Here is a 21,464-nt window from a genome sequence, read left to right as displayed (position 1 = left end):
ATTGAAATATTTATTTTTTGTAATCTGCTAGTTTTATTAGCTTGTGTTTTGCAACTGTATTTTACAGACTAATTATTGGAAATTCTATAGCTTTTTAAATTTATTTTTTTTTAATCTCCCACCCAAATAAATGCGAAATAGAACTGAATATTTTCCAATTCAGTGTTTGTGCAAACTGCACCTGAGAGACTCCTACTGTTTCTAATACATCGTTGAATATTCTACTTAAATCTGCTCTTCAGGATCCTCATGATCCAGTGGAGTTAACGCTGGAAAATGACGTCCGGCTTCCTTTTATTCTTCACCGAGATGGATTTCCTGTTGCTGTGCTTCATGGCGTAGAGCAGGGCGGCACCGGCGTCCGTTAGAGACTGGCGAGAAACGACCAAGAGAGAGGTACTCAGACACGTGAGGTAAAAGGGGGAGTAGAGGGTCGGCTTCTGGGGCGAAACATCGGGTGAGTTACCTCCGAGTCTGAAAGAACGGATGTTCTCTAAAAAAAAAAAAAAAACAATAGGAAAGTTGAACAGTCAAATGCTGCAATCTGGATAAATATGAGATATCAGAGCTCAGATCGGGATAAAAGCTCACCCTGGTGAAGGTGTGGGTGTTGTAGTATATGAGCTCCATGGATTCCACCCATTCCATGTATGTCTGTCTGTCGTCTGCGCTGTGAGTTTGCTCCCTGTCAAGAAAAAAAAGCCCGTTCCTCCGTCAGAAACGCGTCTTTCCTTTTTCTACCGCGACCCGCCACCGTCTGTCTGAGATTCTCCTCGGTGCTGCTGCTGCTGCTGCTGCTGCTGCTGCTGCTGCTGCACGACAACGTGCCGCTTTCGTGCCGCTTTTCATGCTTAAAGTCCTCAAGAATTAATCATCCAAATAGTTTATGTGCTTATTTATTGGTGATTGTGTTTATCTAAATAAAGCGGGTGCCGTGCTACTACAACCGCGAGGATTCGTTTTAATACCGCTATTATTGCTTAACATACAGGCTCCGACAAACAGCCAAAGACTTCCTGATGAATATGTAAAATTGGATCTGCCCTGGTTTGAACCCGGGCGTTAGATTTTTACACAAATTACATCCCACGCGCTCCTGTCAGTCATTTCCCTCCCGGCGTCCTGATACTTACATGGCTTTCTCAATGAGCTTCCTCTGCTCTTCGCTTTCCCTCCTGGCATCGTGGAAGCGTCCTCTGACGGCCAGAGCGGCGCTGGCCTGCGACGAGTTGAGCTGGATGATGGCCAGAGACAGACCGGACAGCGCCGCCGAGCTGAGGAGAGGCACGCAAGATTGACGCGCCGGGCCCGAACGCGGCGTTACTGACGTTGTGATAATTCTCAGGGACAAGCGTTTAGAAAGGAAGAGAAATGTGATCGACGGGGTGGGATTTCGCATTGAAAAAGCTTCACGTTAGCGCTAGGCTAACACCTCCCGCTCTTCTGACGGGCATGACGGGAACCTCATATCGACTCCCGGGTTCTTGGGTTCTTGAGATCTCTCGCAGGGTCCTGCCGGGCGTCCACCGTTTTTATTGCTTTCAGGGTTATTAACGCTAACATTGCATCACGTCAGCTGGAACTGTGCAGCTGTTAGCGCTGCTGCTATCATTGCTACGAGATCGTGAGTGTCTTTTTCTCCCAACCATCACCCTCTGTCTCCAGTTGCTTTCAATCTTTCTCTATTTTCACCGCCGCTGGTCGAGGCAGAAGGCCGGCTAAGATTTCTGCAGCCGGCCTCGGAACCTGCGTTCCTTAAAGTTTCCCGTTAGACAAACATAGTGTTTTGAATATTAGCTTGTGGGAGTACATAACATTTCACTGGTGCGCTGCCACAAAAGGAAGGAAAAGTAACATTGCAAATTAAAACAGTTTTCGCCGTTTCTTGAGAATTATCAGCTGCCCTGAGCTGACACGCAGCTTTAGTTTGTCTCTACAAACAATCTCCCATTAACTTTTGACCAGTTCATGCCATCTTTTAAATGGAAGGCGTGCAAACGTCGTCTTTTTTAATGAACAGTTCGCATTCGTCGCTTCCGGCATTCGTTTCAGCGTTTTACCCGTTCAAAGGGACACTTTGGTTACTTTTCCTCGTCGCAGCGAAGGGCTGAGAGTGTCTAACCTTGAAAAGCCTTTAAAAGGAATCCTACACAAATATAATTGGCTCCAGCCGGGAAAGAAAGCCTTTATGTTTTTTCGGTTGAAAACACATGAAACAAGGTGTGAAGCCGGAGGTGAAGCAGCGGAGGAGTCCTTCGAGTCCAGGTCGTCTGGATGCAAGTGTTCCAAATGATCACATCGCACGCTATAAATGCACGTGTTTGTCCGTGTTTCACTTTTAGAACTGTGCTGCTGCTATTCCTGAAAAGTTCCCCCTTGAAAAAGACACCCGTGATCTCGGCGGGGCTGACCCGGTTAAATAAAGGCAGGATGAATAAATGAAGGTACAGGTGAGACGGGAGGGCTCTTTAAAGCTTCAAGGGTGGAGAAGACGCCGGAAGAGGAAGCTTTGAGAATACAAATCCGACGGTCACCTGTCGTCGGTAACGGGCCGCTCGGCCGTCAACACCCTGAGCATCATCTGTCCGTTCCTCCGTCTGTAGCGGATCTGCAGCTGGACGGACACGTTGCTGCCGGGCACGGGAGGCGGCGCTGAGGAGAAGCACCGAGAGAGAAGACGTGAATGTCCGAAGCTCACGCTGCTTTCTGCTCCGATTTGCATCTCGAATCTGTTCAAGAGGCTCATTCATTCATCCATTGTTTTTACCGACGGTTCCCAAGCCTTTTTTGTAACAGGGGCCAGTTTTGTGCATGAAAACGTTGAAGCGCAGGGGTTCAAATATTTCAAACGTTCGTCCGTTTTGTCAATTTATGCTGAATACAACCATCGCACTTTATATTCGGCAATTACGACAACGCGGCTTTCTTTCTGCCGGCCGTCCGCGACGCTTCTGTGGTCTCAGCATTTGCTCGTTTCTTCCCGAAATAAGCCTCTCCGGCGACTTTTGTTTCTGGCTCATTTTTTTTCAAGGGTTAGAGTGTGGTAGCGCATGTGTGAAATGGTGTGACAGAGTTCAGAGCGGCAGTAAGGCTGAGGCGGAAACAGTTGTTTTCCAAAATAAGATCCGGAAGGTCGAATGAAAAAAACTAAACCGAGAAAGATTTTCTTCACCGAAGGATCCTCGGACCACCCCGGACCCGTCTGTCACGGACAAATTTAGACTTTCCAATGATCCCGCTGCACCCCCTGCGACCCTGAGTGCAGGATAAGCGTCAGACAATAGATGGATGGATGGATGGATGATGACAAATATTGAAATAATGAAGCGGGGTTCGGTTTTTCCAATCAACCCAACAGCTCTGAGGTGAGCCTCCGACCATCATGGATTTTTTTCTTTTTCAATTCAAAATCATCTGGGAGCCATGTGACGTCACCAGAAGAGCCATAGGTTCCTGACCGCTGGTCCAGAGGAAGACCAAAGAGAAGATTTATGAACATCTAGAGAAAGGATATGAAGTTAGTTGGTGTGATAGGAGGATGCAGAGAATAGGGGTTAGATGGAGAAGGTGGCGACCCCTGATGGGAAGTAAAACATCTCATCAACCAACGGGAAAAAACTATGCAAATATAGAAAGTGCTTTGGTTGAGTCAAAATCAAGTCAAGTCTTCTACTTGTAAGTCGAGGCACCGGTGCCTTCATCACACAGATGTTATGGGAGCACCTGAGCCTGCATGGGCGGCGGCGGGCATTAGTCACATCCCACTTACTCCACTCACCCTCCGCGTTGTGTTCACTGGCTCCAAACTGGAAGGTGATCTCTTTATCTGGATCTATATTCCCCACCTCCCTGGTGCATTTGTGCCCCGCCTCTCTCTCCCCCGTCACACGCCTGAAGCCACGAATGACACCGGTTAGCTTTCCGAGAACCGTTTGGTGATTTACATTCATTAACGGGCGGCGGCGGCGTCTCTTACAGGGATTTGGGCAGCAGCAGCTTGACGGTACAGTGCGTCGCTATCGTTCTGTTCTCGATGATCTCCTCGAACTCCGCGTTCAGCCTGTGGGGACTCGCTATTACCACCTGAGGAAGAGGAGGCGGAGAAAAAGACATGACTTGTCGAGGGAAAGGGGTAATGAAACGAAAATGAAACGACGGTTCTCTTACTCTCCCCCCGGTTCGGTCGGCCAGCCTCCCCAGCTCATCCAGCCTGCATTCTGTTCCTTCTATAGAAAGCACCGACACTGTTACTCTAATGAAAGAAGGACATCAAATATGAGCTCCGCCGTTCTACAACGTTTTTTTTTTTTTTTTTTGCTGAGGAACAACGTGGGCTCACCCCTGACCGGCGGCGTATTCCCCCAGCTCCTGGTAGAAGATGGTGGAGGAGAGGAGCGCGTGGGTATCGCCGTCCTCCGTCTCCAGATTCCCCAGCTCCGTGTTTGCCTTCCCGTCCGTGCAGATGATGACCTTCGGGACAGGAGGGGACGGGAGCCTCGGGTCAGAGCTCAGGGGGATGAATGAAGGTGAAAACGATCATCAAAGTACAACATCATTTAGCTGAGTTTATAGCAGATCCCACACTGGAGAACTCTGAAATGCACATTTTATAGCTCGTCACGTCAAGTACCGTCATTTCTGGACTAGGAGCTGCTACTTTGTTCACACGCTTTGAACACCGCGGCTTAAACAGCTGATTTTTGGATTTTTCGGGGCTAACCAGCTTCACGGCGCCAAAAATATTAAGCCTCGTCACATCGGACCGATGAAATGACCGAGAAAATCTGAGGCCGCTCAATTCCGACACGGAAGAAGACGACTTTTTGTCGCTTTTTGTAGGAAGTCGAGGATCGGGATCAGCTGGAGCTGGACAAATCGGAGATAGAAAACGGATTGACTTGTCTTTGTGTTGTTTATTATTAATCTTTTTCATCAGCCGTGTTTCAGGCACTGTTTGGAAAAAAAGCATTGCATTTAATTAAAAAAAACAAACAAAAAAAACAATGTTTCTGTGTAAATATCTCATGTAACAACGTGGACACCTGTGGTCTATTTATATGTAGACATAGATTTATTTAGTTATTTTTAGCCGGGTTCGGCTTATATTGGGGTTCGCTCACTAGTCCGGAAATTACGGGATTTTACAACCGTATTCACACAACCTTGAAGCTAATGCTAATGAGCTAATGAGTCCCGACTACCTTCGATTGCACAAATCTGGAGGCCATCGTGATGGCTACAAGAGCAGCCGGGCCCAGAGCCGTGGTCCCGCTTTCAGTCAATCTGAACGGAAGACAGAATCAAACTTATTTACGATATCAGCCCAACGTACACGTTATTGTGTCCATCACATCACGGAGCCGCGGTTAGAGACACACAACATTAACGCTTTCATTCAAACGTCCGATGCGGCTCCCTGGGGGTTTTGAAAATGTTAGTATTTAATTAAAACGTATCTTATTTTAGTTTGTTAATTTTTAAAATGTCATTTTAAATTTGAAGATTATGGTGATCTTGTAACATCTAAATAAAACGTGTTCATATATATTTGTCGCCAGTAAAAGGATGCTGCAAGTGGATCTTTTAAGTCTTGCTTTTTTATTTTTCATAAATACGGAGATGGAGTATTTTGCTTAAATTTAACCTTCAACCCAATATCTTTTTTTTTCGGAATTTAAAATGTTGCATGCAGAAACGTCATTTCGTTTTTATTGCAGTTGTTCATTGATACAACACATATTTTGTTTATACATAGCATAAAGGCAAAAAATAAACAATGTTACACGGCGTGTTAATCATTTTAAATTTCCTGGTGTTTTCTAAATAGTGGGGAAACATGTCCGAATTTCGACCCCCGGACTGGACATACAACATTCACCCTCTCGTTCACATATCTGGACAAATTCAGGGTCTCCAGTGAGCTTCCTGGATGGTTTTGGATTGTGTGAGGAACAAGGGGAACCCGGAGGAACCCCTTGCAGAAACGTGGAGGACATGGAGACTCCACGCAGAAAGGCTACAAGGACTCCAAGTGTTGATTGTTCCCGTTTGATGATATTGTTAAAAAGTTACTGAATTTATAACAGATGGTAGTCTGGTTCACACAAGATCACGTCCAGGATTTAGTTCCTGGTGTGAGTTTCTCACCCCATGACTTGTTTCTGTAGGAACTCCTTGGTCTGTGAGAGCGGAGGGAGTCTGGGGAAACTGGCTGCGGCCTCCTTCAGAAAGTCGGTGTCCCTTAATTCAGCGCCGCTCAGGAAACACGAGGGGACACTCCCATATCCATGCATTGTGACCTGGGGGAAGAGCGGCGATACGAATAACTTGCATTCGGTCTCACATGGAAAACAAACAGAGCGGAGACGATGATTTGAGAAAATGTGAATACCGTTATTTCTGGACTATTGGGCGCACCTGAATATAAGCCTCACCAGTTAAAAAATGAATATACGTGTACATGTATAGACCGCATTTGTCTATAAACCACAGAAGTCCATGTGGTAACGCGAGATATGTACACAGAAACACGGAAATGCTTTTTTTCCGAACAGCACCTGTAACACGGCCGATGAAAAAGATGAATGATAAATAATACGAGGAAAAGTCCATCCATGCATCCGTTTTCTATCCCTCGCTATCTCGGTCGTCCTCCTGCGCACTAAAACGGCTCAAGTTGTCTTTTTCGGTGTCGGAATTAAACGGCCTCAGAATTTCACGGTCATTCCACTGTTCCGATGTGACGATGTGAAGCTCATAAGCCCCCCCCAAAAAAACATAAATTAGCTGTATTGTTGTTTAAGCTGCTGTGTTCAAAGCGTGTGAAAAAAGTAGCGGCTTATAATCTGGAAATTACGATACGTATGAAAATCAACTGCAAAGTGGAGCCGGTCTGAAAACTCACGTACCTTGAAGTTGAAGGTGATGAGTCCCACTCTGATATCAGGCTGCTGTTGACTTAAACTCTGAAGGCACTGTATCACGGCTTCCTGGAGAAACTGCCCCGAAACATTCGCCGTCTCAAACATGGCGGCGAAAGTCGTAATTGAAGTTCAAAACAAACAGAAAACTCACCTGCAGACGGGTTTTATTGATGACCAAATCGCCCTCTTTTACCTTGAAATCGCAGATATTGATCACAGGTTAGAAATCAGGCGTGGCTACAAAACGGGCGGCGGCTTCGTCGGCGCCGGTTCACCTGCAGGCTGGTGCTCATGGAGCCCGAGGTGTCGATGCAGAAGAGCAGTAGCGTCTCGGCCGCGTTCTCTCGCTTTCCGTTCGGATCGAGCGGGAAGAGGCCTTCCCGGGCGCAGGGAGGGATCATCCGAGTCGCGTTGGCGGAGCTTCTCGACGCCCGTGACTGACAGAAGTAGCACACGCTAACCTGCAGCAGAAGAAGATTTGAAACGACATTCAAAAATAACTTGGAATCAGACTCTCGGTGCGGGTACATTGCTGTCGGAGCTGGCGTCCAGGACGGAGCCGCAGGAGGAGCAGATGGCGGGTTCTCCTCGCGAGAGCTGCACTGGTGACAACAAAATATCAGCTATTAGTTAGTGAGACGACAACGGTTGACAGGCGACGTGAGCGTGAGGGTTTACTGACCTCCTTCGTCTGAGAGCAGCTTTCCTAAACTGACGAGGACCACATTCGGGTTTCCGGGCAGAGGCTCCTTGTCTGTGGATTCAAAAGTATTTCGTTTTTCGAGCAAAGGTGTTGTGCGCTTTTACTTTTGAGCAAAAAGTAATTTTTACCGACTGGCTGCGACCGGGGCGGCACGGCCGGAGCCGACTTTTGAGAGGGCGAGGAAGTTGAAGAGGGCGACGGCAGAAGCTCCAGATATTCCGGTGAGGCCTGCAGGAAGGCCGGCCGTGAAAGAAGCGGCGGGGCTGCGGCGTGAGGGACGAGCAGAAGGGCAGCGGCTTGAATAAACGCAATTTTCCTTTTTTCGCCGCCGGGTGAGCTTTGCGCCGTTTGCTCACCTGACATCTGACCCGGCACGTCATACACCGACGGCGAATGTCCGCCGCCTCCCGGGGTATCGTACGAATCGCTGGGGTCCCGGGGATGTACGTCCAGATCGCCCTTCGGGGGGTCGGGGTCGTGGCCGTGAGAAAACCACTGGCTCTCGGCTGACGCTTTCATGTGAGGTGGAACCAGAGCTGCGAAGAGAAAAAGAAATTTGTGTTGTTTCTCACCGGGGGTCCACGCCGAACTCGTCAACAGTCATTTGCAGGGCCTCATATATGGACGTACAGCTGCTCACCCTTTCATTCACATGCCGTATACAGACATTCATCCTTCTTGTCAAACACCATGTAAACACAAACAAACACCCTCTCATTTATTTGCCATATTGTAAAATTCAACCATTCACCCTCTGGTTCATAAGTCCAATGGATAAACAACCTTTCACACTCATTCACAAGTCAAATGAAGATACAACCATAATACTATATGATAATAATAACAACATAATATGGAGACGTACACCAATTCACCCTCTCATTCATGTGTCATATAGACAAATATTCACCCTCTCATTCATATCATACAAACAGATTCCACCATTCACTGTCATTCATAAGTCAAATAAATATTCCGCCATTCACGCCTTCATTCACACATAATATGGAGACGTACAAGAATTCACCCTGTCATTCAGTGTCTCCGCTGCACGACGTGCACGTGTTTGGACCGCGGCGGACACGGGGGGAACGGACGTTGATTTAAAAGGCGCAGTCGTTCCGGTGACTTCCTTCGACAGTACCTGTCTTTTGAGGAGGGGCCGGTTGTTGATGGATTTCCGCGTTGCGATCGAACGGCTCGGTTTTCTTTTTCCTCTCCGTCTGCTCGGTGACTTTCGTGGAAAATGTAAGGGATGTCGTTGAGTCGATTTCTCTGGGAGGGAGCGGAGGAGGCGGAGGGGGACGTCGGGGACGGGCCCACTTAACGGGAGGAAGAAGCGCTACGATGAATATAAATAAAAGACGACATATAAGGCCGGTTATTTGTCAGCGGACTTCGTAGGCCGAGAGATGCATTCCTCTCGCAAGAGTCAAAGAAACAAAGCGACAGACAGAGCGACTGCAGCGATGAGTCAGGTGGGAGATGACTGGGAGGATGGCTGGAAGAAACATCTCCTTGAAAATAGACCGGGGGAGGTTGTTTATGTCAGCTATTGCATAACAGCGAATGCCACATCAACCAGTCACTCTGAAAGATACGAAGCAGAAATGCACTCCATCCCACCCTTTTTTTTTTTTAAATTTTTTTAATTTCAAACTTCAACGCCTCTTTGGTGGTTTAATGCTGAAATTCCTGCGAGTTTGTCGCCGGAGATGTTTCGCATGTGAATCGCAAATATCCCACGGCTGTCTGAGTGTGAAGGAGGAAAAGGAGCAAAGGTCACCGCGGCGGATTCGAGTCGCCGTCCCGCACCTGAGCGTTTAACGGTGCCGCCATCCAAGCTCTGCCCCTCGGCCGACGGCGGCACATAAACAAACCCGCAGGCGAATTCCATCGTGACTCGAAACGCCTGTCGGGGAACATCATTAGAAAGGGTTATTCACCCCGTCGTCCGATGAAGATCATCACTTCTCACATCAACCGGCTCAGAAATGGATTGGACAGTCTTGGGAAAACTAAATCCCCACAACTCTACAGCGTAAATAGAACAAATCCCTTAAAAATTAATTCATTATTCCATAACTTACCTGATCCTCCGCGAGCACCGACTTTACACTTCTATCGTAAACACGAACGCTACGGAGAGCTGTGTGACGCCGTGCCAGTCGTAGTTTCACATCTGGTCCAACAGGTTCTTTATGTTTTCATTTTTTTAGCCTTGATTTCTCACTCCAGGAACAGGATCTACAAGTTCACTGGATGTTGACTAACTGAAGCTCAACTGCTGTAAAAAAAAACAAAAACAAACATAAAAAAAAAAAACACATGCAACGGGAAATCAGGTATGAAATAAAATAAAATAAAATAAAATAAAATTAAATTAAAAGTACAGGACTTACAAGTTCGCTGGATGTTGACTAACTGAAGCTCAACTGCTGTAAAAAAAACAAAAACAAACATAAAAAAAAAAACACATGCAACGGGAAATCAGGTATGAAATAAAATAAAATAAAATTAAATTAAATTAAAAGTACAGGACTTACAAGTTCGCTGGATGTTGACTAACTGAAGCTCAACTGCTGTTGCAATACAAAAAAATGAAAAAAAACAAAAACAAAAACAAACAACACATGCAACAGGAAATCAGGTATAAAATAAAATAAAATAAAATAAAATAAAATAAAATAAAATAAAATAAAATAAAATAAAATTAAAAGTATGAATTGCATTGTCTGATTTCATCCATCTGGGAATGTGATTTGTGAACAAAGCAAGAAGCTCCCCTGACTGGGTTCTCCCTGCATCGGGGTCTTCATGTTCTCCTTGTATCTGTCTGGGTTCTCCGTCCTTTTTCCACGGTCCAGAAACATGACGCCGGTTAAAAGACGACCCTGAATTATCCGTGGGTGTGAGTGCGTTTGTATATAAGCTGCATGACGGACCAGTGAGCGTGCCGGGAGGAACCCGACGCCAGCTGAGGTCGGATAAATTCAACCTCCTCAGCCAGCCGTGCAACCGTACACGCAGGATATAGATCATGAATGATAGATATCTGTATCATTAAATATATTTTAGCAAGGAAGCAGCAACAATGGCAAATCAAATACATTTAAAATCCCCGTGCAAACAATTTAGCACCTGTGCATTTGAACACATCCCGTGTCGGAGGGTGAAAAATGTATCGGCGAGGTCGGTGACAGTCCAAATAATTTATTTTCAAACAGGCCCCGCCTTCAGTGTGCGTCTGAATATTTGCATTATGAAGGAGTTTAATAAGACGGCGCCAGTATCACAGCAGACGTCCTTAAGAAACCGCAACGCCGACGAGGGAAGAACTTCTTCCGTACGGGAAGAAAACGTACGTAAACATGAACCTTACGATCACTCTCTCGGATAAAGCTGTCCCGGGCAAAACCGACACCCTACTTCACTTTGTCCAACTTAGTAGCAGGAAATAAATACCTTCTACTCCTCCTCCTTTGTTACGACCGCCACACACCTGCAGCACATCCTGGTCTTGGATAAATTAATACGTCTCACAAAGGTGCTCACACTCGTTGGTTAAATGTTAATATCTGAACGCGGACGGGGAATAACGTGTTTGGCACATAAAGCATTTAAATGTGACGACATCCTGGATGTTAAACGTCAGTATGTTATTCATGACGATCTCTTTGCGGGTCAAATACGAGGGACGGCGCCATCTCGGCTCTTCGGCGTCACTCGGCGACCTCCACGTAATTGGCCGGGTAGAAACCCTCCTTCCCGTCGCTGAGAACTCCTCGACACCATCCCTGGTCGTCCTCCTCCTCCACCTTCAGGAACACTTCACCTGCAAGGGATGACGGAGTGAGAACTGGACCGGAAATACGAATTTATTGGTGCGAGCGTGTATTCGAATCTTCTCCGAGGGTCCACTGGACCACTAACTACCAACAAAAGGACTTCATCTCAATATGGGATATTTGCCACCCTGAAAATTCACGTCTCGTTTTACCACAAATTTGTTTGTTATGACGAACGCGGCATGTATTTGACCAACGCCCTGGAAACTATTATGTGAAAGTAATGGAAGCGATTTGGATTCTCAAATGGTTACTTTTGTTTATTTATTTTTTTTTTTGCGAATGTCATTTCCGGACTTTAAGCGGATACTTTTTTCGCTAAAACATTTATCCTCGTCACATCGGGCCGATGAAATGACCGTGAAATTCTGAGTTCGTTCAATTCCGACATCGAAAAAGACGACTTTAACGGTTTTTGTGCGCAGGAGGAAGTGGAGGATCACAATCAGCTGGAGCGGGACAAAGCGGGGACAGGAAATGGATTGACTTTTCTTTGAGTTATCTAATATTTGTCTTTTTCATCAGTCGTGTTACAGCCTTGGAAAAAAAGGATTTCCAGTACAAATTTGTGGATGTTACCGGTATGTATTTAATTAAAAGTAAAAAAAAAAAATCTCATGTTACAACGTGGACGCCTGTGACCTATATATGAACACAGATTTATTCATTTATTTATTTTTAGCTGATGCAGCTTATATGCAGGTGGGCTCATTAGTCCGGAAATGACGGTAAATGAAGAGAATTCCAATCTTCATACCGATCAAACTCTGATTTTATATTTGGGATTTTCTGATTTTGTGTGTCAAAATGTTAACGTCATTGTAATATAATAAGCAAATGGTCTTTTCCAAGACTGATCTTCTTTTCCTTTTTATGATACTTTGCTATTGTATTTTTGCCAATCAGAATGGTCTGAAATTTCGGTCGGCCGGCGGATGTGGTTCCTCCAAGGTTCTCCTGTTTCCTCCCACTGTCCAAAAACATGCAGGAGGTTGATTGGAGACCCGAAATCGCCTTTTGAATGAAGGGCTTGATGGTTGTATGTCTGAATAATGACGTTTTAATGCGACGGTTGTATGTTTCCACGGTTTCTATGTGGGCCTGTGATGGATCCAGGGTGAACCCCAGTGACAGCCGGGATGGGAGGCGCTCTGAGCGCACGATAAGCGCTGTAGGTAATGAATAAATAAATGAATGAATGCACTCAACCGCTCGCTTTCAAAAGCACGGGGAAAAGACAGTCCACTGGGAATTAATCACAAGAACACGCTGGATAAAATCAGCAGCAAATTGAAACTGTCGTAGCATCGTAGACAACCCGGACCACCCTCTCCTCCTCACTGAATAGACAGCAGAGCAGCTTCTCCAGCAGACGGTTTCAGCGAAATCTTCCCCACCTTAATGTCATAACCCTGTACAATAAATCACTCTAATCCAGACCTGGGCATTTTACGGCCTGTGGGCCACATCTGGCCCGTTTTGCTTTTTTATCCAACCCGCCAAACAATTTTATTTGAATATTTTAATATTATAATTAATATAATATTTTTATTTTATACTCATAATATAATATTCTATATTATTAGTAACATAATACTTTTATTTTATATTCACAATATAATATTTTTATTATTATTATTAATATAATATTTTTATTTTACATTTCTAATATTTTAATTTTAAGTATCTTCAAACTAAATAAGAAACTCCTTATTTTTTCCTTTTGTTTCCTTTTGTATGGATGACATCCATACAAAATAATGTCAGTACAATTATATGAAGATTTATGATTTTAATTTTGAAATAAAAAGCCAAGAAATTTAAATATTTCAATTAGATTTTCCATTTCGGGCAATTAAAATGCTACCTAGTTGGCCAGTGCATAAAAAAAAAAAAAAAAAAAAAGTGTCCCGCCAGCCAAAATAATTGCCGCCCCCTGCTCTAATCGGTTACTGCGCTACGTCACATTGCCACTTTGCTCATTATCTGTTCCTTTATATTGATACATTTGGAGATTTTTTTTGTTTTAGCTTATATTTTTCGCTTTTACACTTCAGAGTTTATTTATTTTTGCTTTCATTTTAATCTCTCTTGTCACTGTCTTGTCGTTGTACGTCTCGCCGCCACTGCTGAACGATTTCCCGAGCACGGGATCGTTCGAGTACATCTCATCTCAAATCGAGATCACCGAGCAACGGGAAACTACATTAAATCAAATAAGAAAATGATGATGAGAAGAAGAGCAGTATGGAAGTATTTCAGCAGCACATAAGAGGGGGACTGAACCCTTACATATTCTGGGGTCACGCTTATTTTTGATATCCGGAGGTACTTTCGCGGTGTTTGTCACCTGATTTGAACGACAGCTCGTCGCCCTCCTCCCCCAGGTAGTCGTAGAGCGCTCGCACCTTCACGCCCCCGATCATCACACTAGCAGGGGGGAGGAGAGGCCGCATCAACAGTCAGATCCTCCACATCTCTGGGTTCCTGCGACACACCAAGCGGGGCGCGTTTGAACTCACGGTCGGCCGTCTTTCCTCTTCGGATCTCTTTTCCTTCGCTTTAGCTTTTTCACCGGCGGGACCCACTCCTAGAGGAGAAAACACAGAGGTTTTCAATGGCGCCGAAAAGATCGTGGATGTTTCACCCACGGTTTATTTTGAAATCTTGTCATCTAAAAAACAGGCGTCAGCGTTAAAACTTGTAAAACTGGTATGTAGATGATGTGGCAGATAATCTTTTTCACTCAAGCTAGATCAGATCAAGCTGTTAATGAACCAACAATGATTTATTCATAATCATTTATATATTTTTAATATTATATTTTTAACATTTAATATTTTATTTATTTTTAAATATATTTTCAAATTATTTTTTTTTATTTTTTAATTTTTTTAAATTCATTTATGTTTATACAAATGAATTTATTTATTGTCTATAGCGCAGAGAGGAGTACAACCATTCCCTCCACCAGTGACGTGCGGTAAGGTTCATGGATGGTGAAGCACTGACGTCATAAGAATAAGAATAAGAATAAGAATAAGAATAAGAATAAGAATAAGAATAAGAATAAGAATAAGAATAAGAATAAGAATAAGAACAACTTTATTTATCCTGAAGGAAATTGTTGTGTCAGAGTTTTAAGTAAAACATAACAATAATAAATAATAGCAGAAAATAAGTCATCACTGCACGTCTCTTCTTTTTTTTTTAGCAATTTTGAAAAAAAAAACAACTAAAAATGGTGAAACTAAGTGGAAAAAAACTTTATGGTAAAAATCACTGCTTCATATTTGAACGGTAAATGTGAATTTTTTTTAACGATTTTGAAAAAAAAAAAAAAACGAAAAATGGTGAAGCTACGTGGAAAAAACATTAATAAAAATCACTCAATAAAGATAAACATTTCATTTATTTTTTCATTTTGCATTTTTTTCTTTCAGTGATGACAGGTGAGGCCCGGCCTCCCATGCCTCTACTCACTGCAGGTCCCTGCACTCCATGCCTGGGTGTCCAGTGAACCTCCTGCATGGACTGTGCGAAGAACCCTGGAGAACATGGAGTCTCCCCCGCAGAAAGCGGGAATCCAACCGGAGACCCTTATTTTCCACGAGTTTGTGACCCGGAGTGTCCGCGTACCTGGATCTTGGGCCAGTTGGTGATCATGCCGGGACCCTTGTTGTTTTTCCACCACTTCAGATCCTCCTGCTCGTCGATGGCCATCAGAGCGTCATGGAGCTCGCCGTACACGGCTTTCACGCTGGCGAGAACGAAGGCGTTAGCGCCGAAACCCCCCCCCCCCCCCCCCAGCGGCGCCGCCCGTCATTTCCCGCGCTCCTCACCTCTCGTTGTTGGTGACGTCCAGGTGTGTGTGGATGGAGAGGAAGGCCTGCTTGAGAAAGCCGATCCTCTTCCCCTCCTCCTCCTGTGACTGGTCGAAGATGGCCTCCATCTCCTCCATGTAGCGGGGCGTGTACGCCGTCACGTCCTCCAGCATTTTCTCATAGTTCTCTCTAGTCTGCAGGCAGTTCGGATGAAACGCTTTTTTTTTATGATGAAAACCCTCCGTACCCTCCCCGAGGAGGAATCTCTGCAGTGTTACAAAACGTATAAATAATCAATTGCTCGTCGCTGTTCCCATACTGGGCTGCATAAACACTGAGCTGCATAACAATAACACGGCTCCGTAGAAGGGAAATGCTTGGACAGAAATTTACAGGGTTGGGGCAAGTGTTTACGCTCAGCAGTTGTTCATCACCGCGCACATGTGGCCAGTAAAAGTCAATGTAACGCGGCCGAATAACGTCACGCCACTATCCGTGTGTGTGTGTGTGTGTGTGTGTGTGTGTGTGTGTGTGTTTCCGCTCACCTTCTCCTTCTCCTCGGTGGCTTTCTCCCTGGCCCCCGCCATCTTCTGCTTCTTCTCCGGACTCATCTCCGAGTTTTCGTTCGCTTGTTTCTCCTTCTCGATGGCGGTTTGTTCCCGCTGACAGGACTTGTGGTATGCGATTTTAGACTGCTCCAGCTGTTAACATACACACACACACACACACACACACACTGGTTATTGCCCAATGCTTGTCCATGCTGATTAGTTTACATTATATTTCTTTTCTGTCTTCCTCTAATAATTCAGACACGTTTACACACGTTGGACTGATGGAGCTTTTGGGACCAGTTCTTTTTCAGAAATTTTGCCAAACTTTTGAATTGTGAATAATGCTTTTTTTTGCTGCTTTTTTTTTTTTTTTCCCCGTGTAACTATAAGGGTTCACGATGGGGTGGTGATGTCTGCCATGATCTGTTGAATGCGAATAAAATGCGATTTGACAACGGTAAACGGCGCTTTCTCACATTGGCGGTTTCATTGGCGGCAGAGCTACCATGCGAGGCGCTAAGCGGGCTATCGAGATCTTCTATCTTGGATCTTCATATCCTGGACTTGATGAGATCAGGGTCTGCGGTTGCTTAGTAAGCATCGCGCGACAAAGCAACTGGACCTGAATGGATAAAATCGTTCCGCTGTTTTTTAATAGTTTACGAGGATTTTCTGGCTGAAGATACTTGGTATCTAATCGCCTCTTCGCACCTTTAAAACCCCGGCTAACTGATATCTGATGCAAATCTCCGTCCGACACGGCCCGCCGTCGGTCCATGTGCAGCTCGGATCCCGGACTTGGAATCCCGCGGAACCCTGCTCCTCGTGCGACGCAGAGGAATCGCTCTCCAAGAAGAATATTTGTGTAATCCGTCTACTTACTACTTGTGGACGGCACTGGCGCAGGAAGTCCTGGCAGTGTGCAGGAGGCCCGGGAATGATTAGCATGAAGAAAAGGAGCTGCTCTTACTTTTGGCCTACCTGCCCATCACATCTTCCCTGGATATAATGTGTCGTTTAATGGCGGACGCTCTTTACCGCGTCCATCCTTCAGCGATGACTTCATGCCAGCCTTCGCTTCCCCGTCCGCATCCCCGAAGACACCCCGGCATTTCAGCGCACCTCATTTGCACGTAAGGGGACCTGCAGACAGTTCTGGATGGTCCAGTGAGTTTGCCCACTCAGCCCCAGGCAGGCGTGGACGCCCCTGTGATGGCTAACAGATCCAAGCATCTACCGTAACGCTGCGCCCCTCCCTCGTAGCGCGTTTTCTCAAATTGATCTAATTTTCCGTTCCGAGGCGGCTCAATGTACGACACCGGGAAGTGACTGGCATGGACGAGGGGACGCGGCCGTGCCGTCGGCGGGCGTCTGGCTGGAGGATGCAAGCGTTTGGACGCCGCAGATGCCGACAGACGTCGTTTCCTCCTCTAAATCTCGTTTACTCCGCCGACGATATGGGGTAGTATACCGAGCTCAAGCCGGGGGGGGGGGGGAACTCGCTTCTCCCTTTACCCGCCGTCCAAAAGCTAGATGGAAGAAGAAACGGAAAGATGGGCACTTTCAGAAACAAACTATTTCGCGGAACCGGTCGAGGTAAGAAAAACACCAATTACAGGGCTGTGTTTTGTCCGTTCCGCTCGGTTTCAAAATAAGGGCTACGTTCTCAGTTCGGCTCCCTGCCCGACCCGTCGGTGCCAGCGGGGGAACACTCACTGCAGGTCCACAAATCTGCTCACTGGAGTTGGATTTCACCCAACCCGCCATGAGTTTGGTTACATCCCGACTTCTCATACTGTCGGCGGACAAACCGCCTGTTTCTAAGCGAACCTTCGAGCTATGCTTATAACTTGTTGGCTATGCGAAAACTGCAGTCGTGTCAGCACCCGGAAATCCTCAAGTTCACTTTACTAGAAAAGGGTATTTTCTAATTTGGAGAGCCGTCGCCATGTGGCTTTTGTCGGTGGCTGTTCAGGCCGACCAGGCACGATAAATCTGCAGCGGGGCAATAGCTAGCATGAGGAGCCGGAGTTAATGTTCACATGCAAACTCATTTCCAGATCTTGTTTTTGTCACGGTCAAATCGGGCAAAGTTCCCATTAGCGGTTAGCATGTTTGGACACCAGCTGGGAACGACGGGGTGATGGCGGCTAGGTTTGTCGAAGCTAACGGCCCGGGTCCTCCCTAAGTTTACTGCTACCCGCCGGTGCAAAGTACGCTTAGGATTCGGGCGCGGGGAGTTTAGATGTATAATAACGTGACATGAGGCAATGGAGCAGGTGGCCTTTCGGCGCCGCTCGCTCTGTGTTTACAGTTTGGTGTGTCTTTGCTATCCTCTCGACTCCCGCAACCGGGAGCTCGCTTGTCCTCTGGCTGATTTACACTCAAATTGGGATTTTGTGTTTACAACCGGCCGCACGTGCGTCGGTTCATGTGCGCCGTTGACCTTCAAGAGCTTTTTGGCCCAGGGTCTCTGCGCACGCGAGAAACTGGTCCTGTTGCCGTGGCTTTCCCTGAATCCGCAGAAGAGTTTTTTGGGAAAGTTGTCCTTCTGCCAGGTCTTGACCCGGTCGCCGTCCTCGGCGACGAGCGACTGGGAGATGGAGGAGTGGAGGGCCGACAAACGCTCGGTGGAGCTGAAGAAGCACTGCCAGGCTCTCATGAGAGAGCCGTAAAGCGGCCCTGGGGAAGGACAGAAAGAAACCAGATGGAGGAGTAGACTAACACCAGCCGCAGAAGTGAGTCATGGAACCGATGAAGAAATAATGACCTCCATTTGTTCACAGCATGCAAACACAGATGAACCCATTGTGAAAGAATCAAGATGTAATGTCGACTCGATGAGTCGGTCTGCGATTGCACGATCCGTGTTTTTACATCACCATGGCGCCCCGTCATGCACTTACGAGAATCCACTATGGTCTTCCACTTGCCGCTCCACTGGCTGAGCTGCTGAGCGTACTGCTTCTCCACCTTGGCCCTTTCCATGAAGCAGTTCAGGATGTCGTTGCAGGCCTGGTAGGACTGCTCCGTCCGGTGCACTGTTCGTACATAATTCCCCGGCTGGGCGGGGGAGAGACAGACCAAACGTGGATGACGCGTTCGGTTACGGGTCGTTTCGCATTAACTGACTAGTCCCGCGGCGGAAGTTTGCTCACGCGACGACGTGAATATGAACCTCACCATCCAGAAGCTCTGTTTGTTGGCTTCCTCGGCCGGATCTTTGGGGAGGCTCGCCATGATCGGAGAGGCGTCCGTTTCAGACGGCGGAGATAGCCGTGAGAGTTGCGGGTGACGGTGGCTTAACGTGCAAAATAGCTTGGGGTGGCGGGCGGCGGTGGTGGGGAGTCGTCGCTATTGGCTAACAGATGACAGATCCCGCAACAGGTCGGGCCGCTTCGCAAAGGGCGGCTTCCCCGTCGACAGACGCGCAGCAGGCGGATCTAACAGGGGGGAGGAACGACGGGTGAAACGTAGAAATGTGCAAGCGTTATTGGCTTTATTGCCAACTACTTAGACAAGCTGTTATTTACACCACACGGTGCTTGGATACATCCAAACCCCTGGGCGAGTGAGGGGAGTGTCGCTCCAGTGGCAGGGTGGAATTCACAGGGGTGGGATTTGCCAGCAGGAATAGAACAGCTGCTCCCGCATTCTTCCTGTTGCCTTCCCAAAAATAAACAGCGAGGAAAGGTCATCTTTCCCTTTGCCCCGACGAATACAAGGCCTCCGTTCGAAACAACTGTATAACCGGAGAAGCGCGACCGGGGGGGGGGCTGATTCCCGGTCTTCCGATGAGGCTGTAAAAGGAATAAACCCGGCAGATAGCGGAGATTACAAACAAAGCGAAGCACGCGAGACGGATTCGCCGATAGGGAGATGGGAGGGGAAAAAAAAAAAAGGATGCTTGAAACGTATTTCTGTTTCACATCGGCCGGGTGATATAAAAGTGACTAACCACGTTTCATCACGAGACAGAGCGTGACTGAGCGTCAGGCTCTTCTCTTGTTCCTTCCCCGAGCCGGCTGGTGTTCACGCGGCTCATTTTCACGTTTTCTCCGTCGCTTGAAAAAGGACTCAAAAGTTCATTCGATCGAACGGAAGCGTTGACGTGCCGGCACGGTCATTCTGAAATACTTCATCCGCAAGCCAAAACAAAACAAAAAAAACAAAACAAAACAGAGTGGCAGCAGAAAAGTCATGCCTGGGAGAAACCAGCACTTACATTTCTCCGTGAATCACCAGTGATTACTCAACTGACCACTTGTTTCTGAAGTTCAAGGACCGCCGAGGGCTTCCTCCATATCTCTGTCCGCCCCCCCCCCCCCTCCTCCCGTCTCGGTCTGCCTCTCCTCCTGTAACGCATGCCTTCTCTCCCCCGCTACTCCCTCGCTGACCCAATTTTCCCCCCTTGCCACTTAAAGTTACACACACTTTGATCAGGAAGTGGGTGTGTGAGTCACGAAGATAATGGAAGCGAGCAGGGTGGGAAAAAAAAAAAAAAGTTGGACGAATCCACCAAGGTGGGAGCAGCTCCCCTTAATTGGCTGTGGAGTAAATAAAAAATAAAAAATAAATAAAGGGGGGGGGGGTGGGGGGTGGACTCTTACCTTTTCGTGCTCTCCACCCTCGTCAGCCGCTGGCGTCCGGTTCACTCCCTCATCCCGGGGTGAACTTTCCGCTTTCACGCCTTCTCCCTCACTGTAAAAACCCCCGCTTCTTTTTCCCCGATCACCCTCTTTGCACAGTAGTAGAAGAGAATCCCCCTCCTTCGGCCGGTCCCTCCCTCTGCCCCTCTCTCTATATGGCGCTAATGAGATGCAGAAGTGTCATTTTGACCGTTCGCCGGTCGCGGATCGGTGTCAGTGTGGCTCACAGTCATGTGAGCTTATTAGAGTCTCAGTGACGGCGGCGAGGCGGGTCGGCGAGGGGCCACCTATGAACCGCCCGCTCCTTTGTGACCTCGGGGGCGTCCGACCTTTACGCGCTGTTTACGTCTCCCGGTCCAGACGACAGGTGTCTTCCACCGTTTCACGCTCATCGCTCTTTTTCCAGAATGCGCTGTTTCCCGTCATGAATATTTACGCTCTTTTGTCGCGTGATGGAAAACCCACACCTGGACCCTCTGCCTCTCAAGTTTACGTCGACGGCGGCGGATCTCTGCGGATATTGTCATTTGTGAAATGAAAAAAGCGAGGCGAAATTCAAAGATTCGCTCCTTTCGAAGTGCACATAAACTTGGCTCTGGGTTGTATATAGTGATATAAATAGTCTGCTTAGTCTTTTGAAATAGGAGGAGGCCTTCCCGTGGCCCTGAGTAATCTGTGCGTCATGTATTTCAAATACCGGCTAATACGGAGACGGCGTCCTCTCATGCAGCGGGAAACTATACATCCATCTCCGGTGCCGCGCTGGATTCTGCACACGAGTGAAAAACAAAAAACAAAACTGGGATTAGACCGAGCCCCGAACATCCTGAAATGTATCTGCGAGAGGACGTCAGATGGAAAATACAAAGAAGCGGCAACCTGAGGGGCTGGCATGCACTTTAAAAAAAACCCAAAAGCGTTTATATATTCAAGCATGAGCCTGAAACTGGCCGGCGTGCTAGG

General features: G+C 46.9%; 2 protein-coding genes across 4 annotated transcripts; both read right to left on the bottom strand.

The window, feature by feature from the left end:
• Positions 1-9: 9 nt before the first annotated feature.
• LOC147214915 (uncharacterized) lies at positions 10-10,680 on the bottom strand. 2 transcript variants are annotated; one of them, XM_086140481.1, is made up of 22 exons: positions 10,029-10,680; positions 9,717-9,913; positions 9,442-9,538; positions 8,771-8,968; positions 7,983-8,162; positions 7,755-7,889; positions 7,606-7,677; positions 7,452-7,525; positions 7,199-7,384; positions 7,075-7,116; positions 6,909-6,998; positions 6,148-6,299; positions 5,202-5,283; positions 4,340-4,470; positions 4,168-4,252; positions 3,977-4,083; positions 3,779-3,891; positions 2,535-2,652; positions 1,134-1,274; positions 592-685; positions 467-493; positions 10-371 (listed from the first exon to the last, which is right to left on the bottom strand). In XM_086140481.1, exons 3-22 carry the CDS (start codon positions 9,521-9,523, stop codon positions 264-266), a joined length of 2,217 nt encoding a protein of 738 aa, XP_085996607.1. In that variant the 5' UTR covers positions 9,524-9,538; positions 9,717-9,913; positions 10,029-10,680; the 3' UTR covers positions 10-263. The 2 variants fall into 2 exon arrangements, with proteins under 2 accessions (XP_085996607.1, XP_085996608.1); XM_086140482.1 differs by lacking the exons at positions 9,717-9,913; positions 10,029-10,680 and having other exon boundaries at positions 3,770-3,891; positions 8,771-8,948; positions 9,442-9,500.
• A 143-nt stretch (positions 10,681-10,823) lies between these two features.
• Positions 10,824-20,712, bottom strand: LOC147214914 (protein kinase C and casein kinase substrate in neurons protein 1-like). 2 transcript variants are annotated; one of them, XM_086140484.1, is made up of 10 exons: positions 20,463-20,712; positions 19,036-19,295; positions 18,759-18,915; positions 18,299-18,534; positions 15,844-15,999; positions 15,317-15,492; positions 15,114-15,234; positions 13,997-14,064; positions 13,825-13,904; positions 10,824-11,461 (listed from the first exon to the last, which is right to left on the bottom strand). In XM_086140484.1, the coding sequence occupies exons 2-10, from the start codon at positions 19,090-19,092 to the stop codon at positions 11,349-11,351; spliced, it is 1,164 nt and encodes a 387-aa protein (XP_085996610.1). In that variant the 5' UTR covers positions 19,093-19,295; positions 20,463-20,712; the 3' UTR covers positions 10,824-11,348. The 2 variants fall into 2 exon arrangements, with proteins under 2 accessions (XP_085996610.1, XP_085996611.1); XM_086140485.1 differs by lacking the exon at positions 20,463-20,712 and adding an exon at positions 20,078-20,226.
• Between the last annotated feature and the right edge of the window lie 752 nt (positions 20,713-21,464).

This window comes from Fistularia commersonii, chromosome 33, assembly GCF_037954325.1.
Source record: "Fistularia commersonii isolate RoL2024-O1a breed Wild chromosome 33, RoL_Fcom_v1.0, whole genome shotgun sequence".
Lineage (NCBI taxonomy): Eukaryota > Metazoa > Chordata > Actinopteri > Syngnathiformes > Fistulariidae > Fistularia > Fistularia commersonii.
The sequence above is the reverse complement of the archived record's forward strand: the minus strand, read 5'-3'. Positions and strand labels throughout refer to the sequence as shown.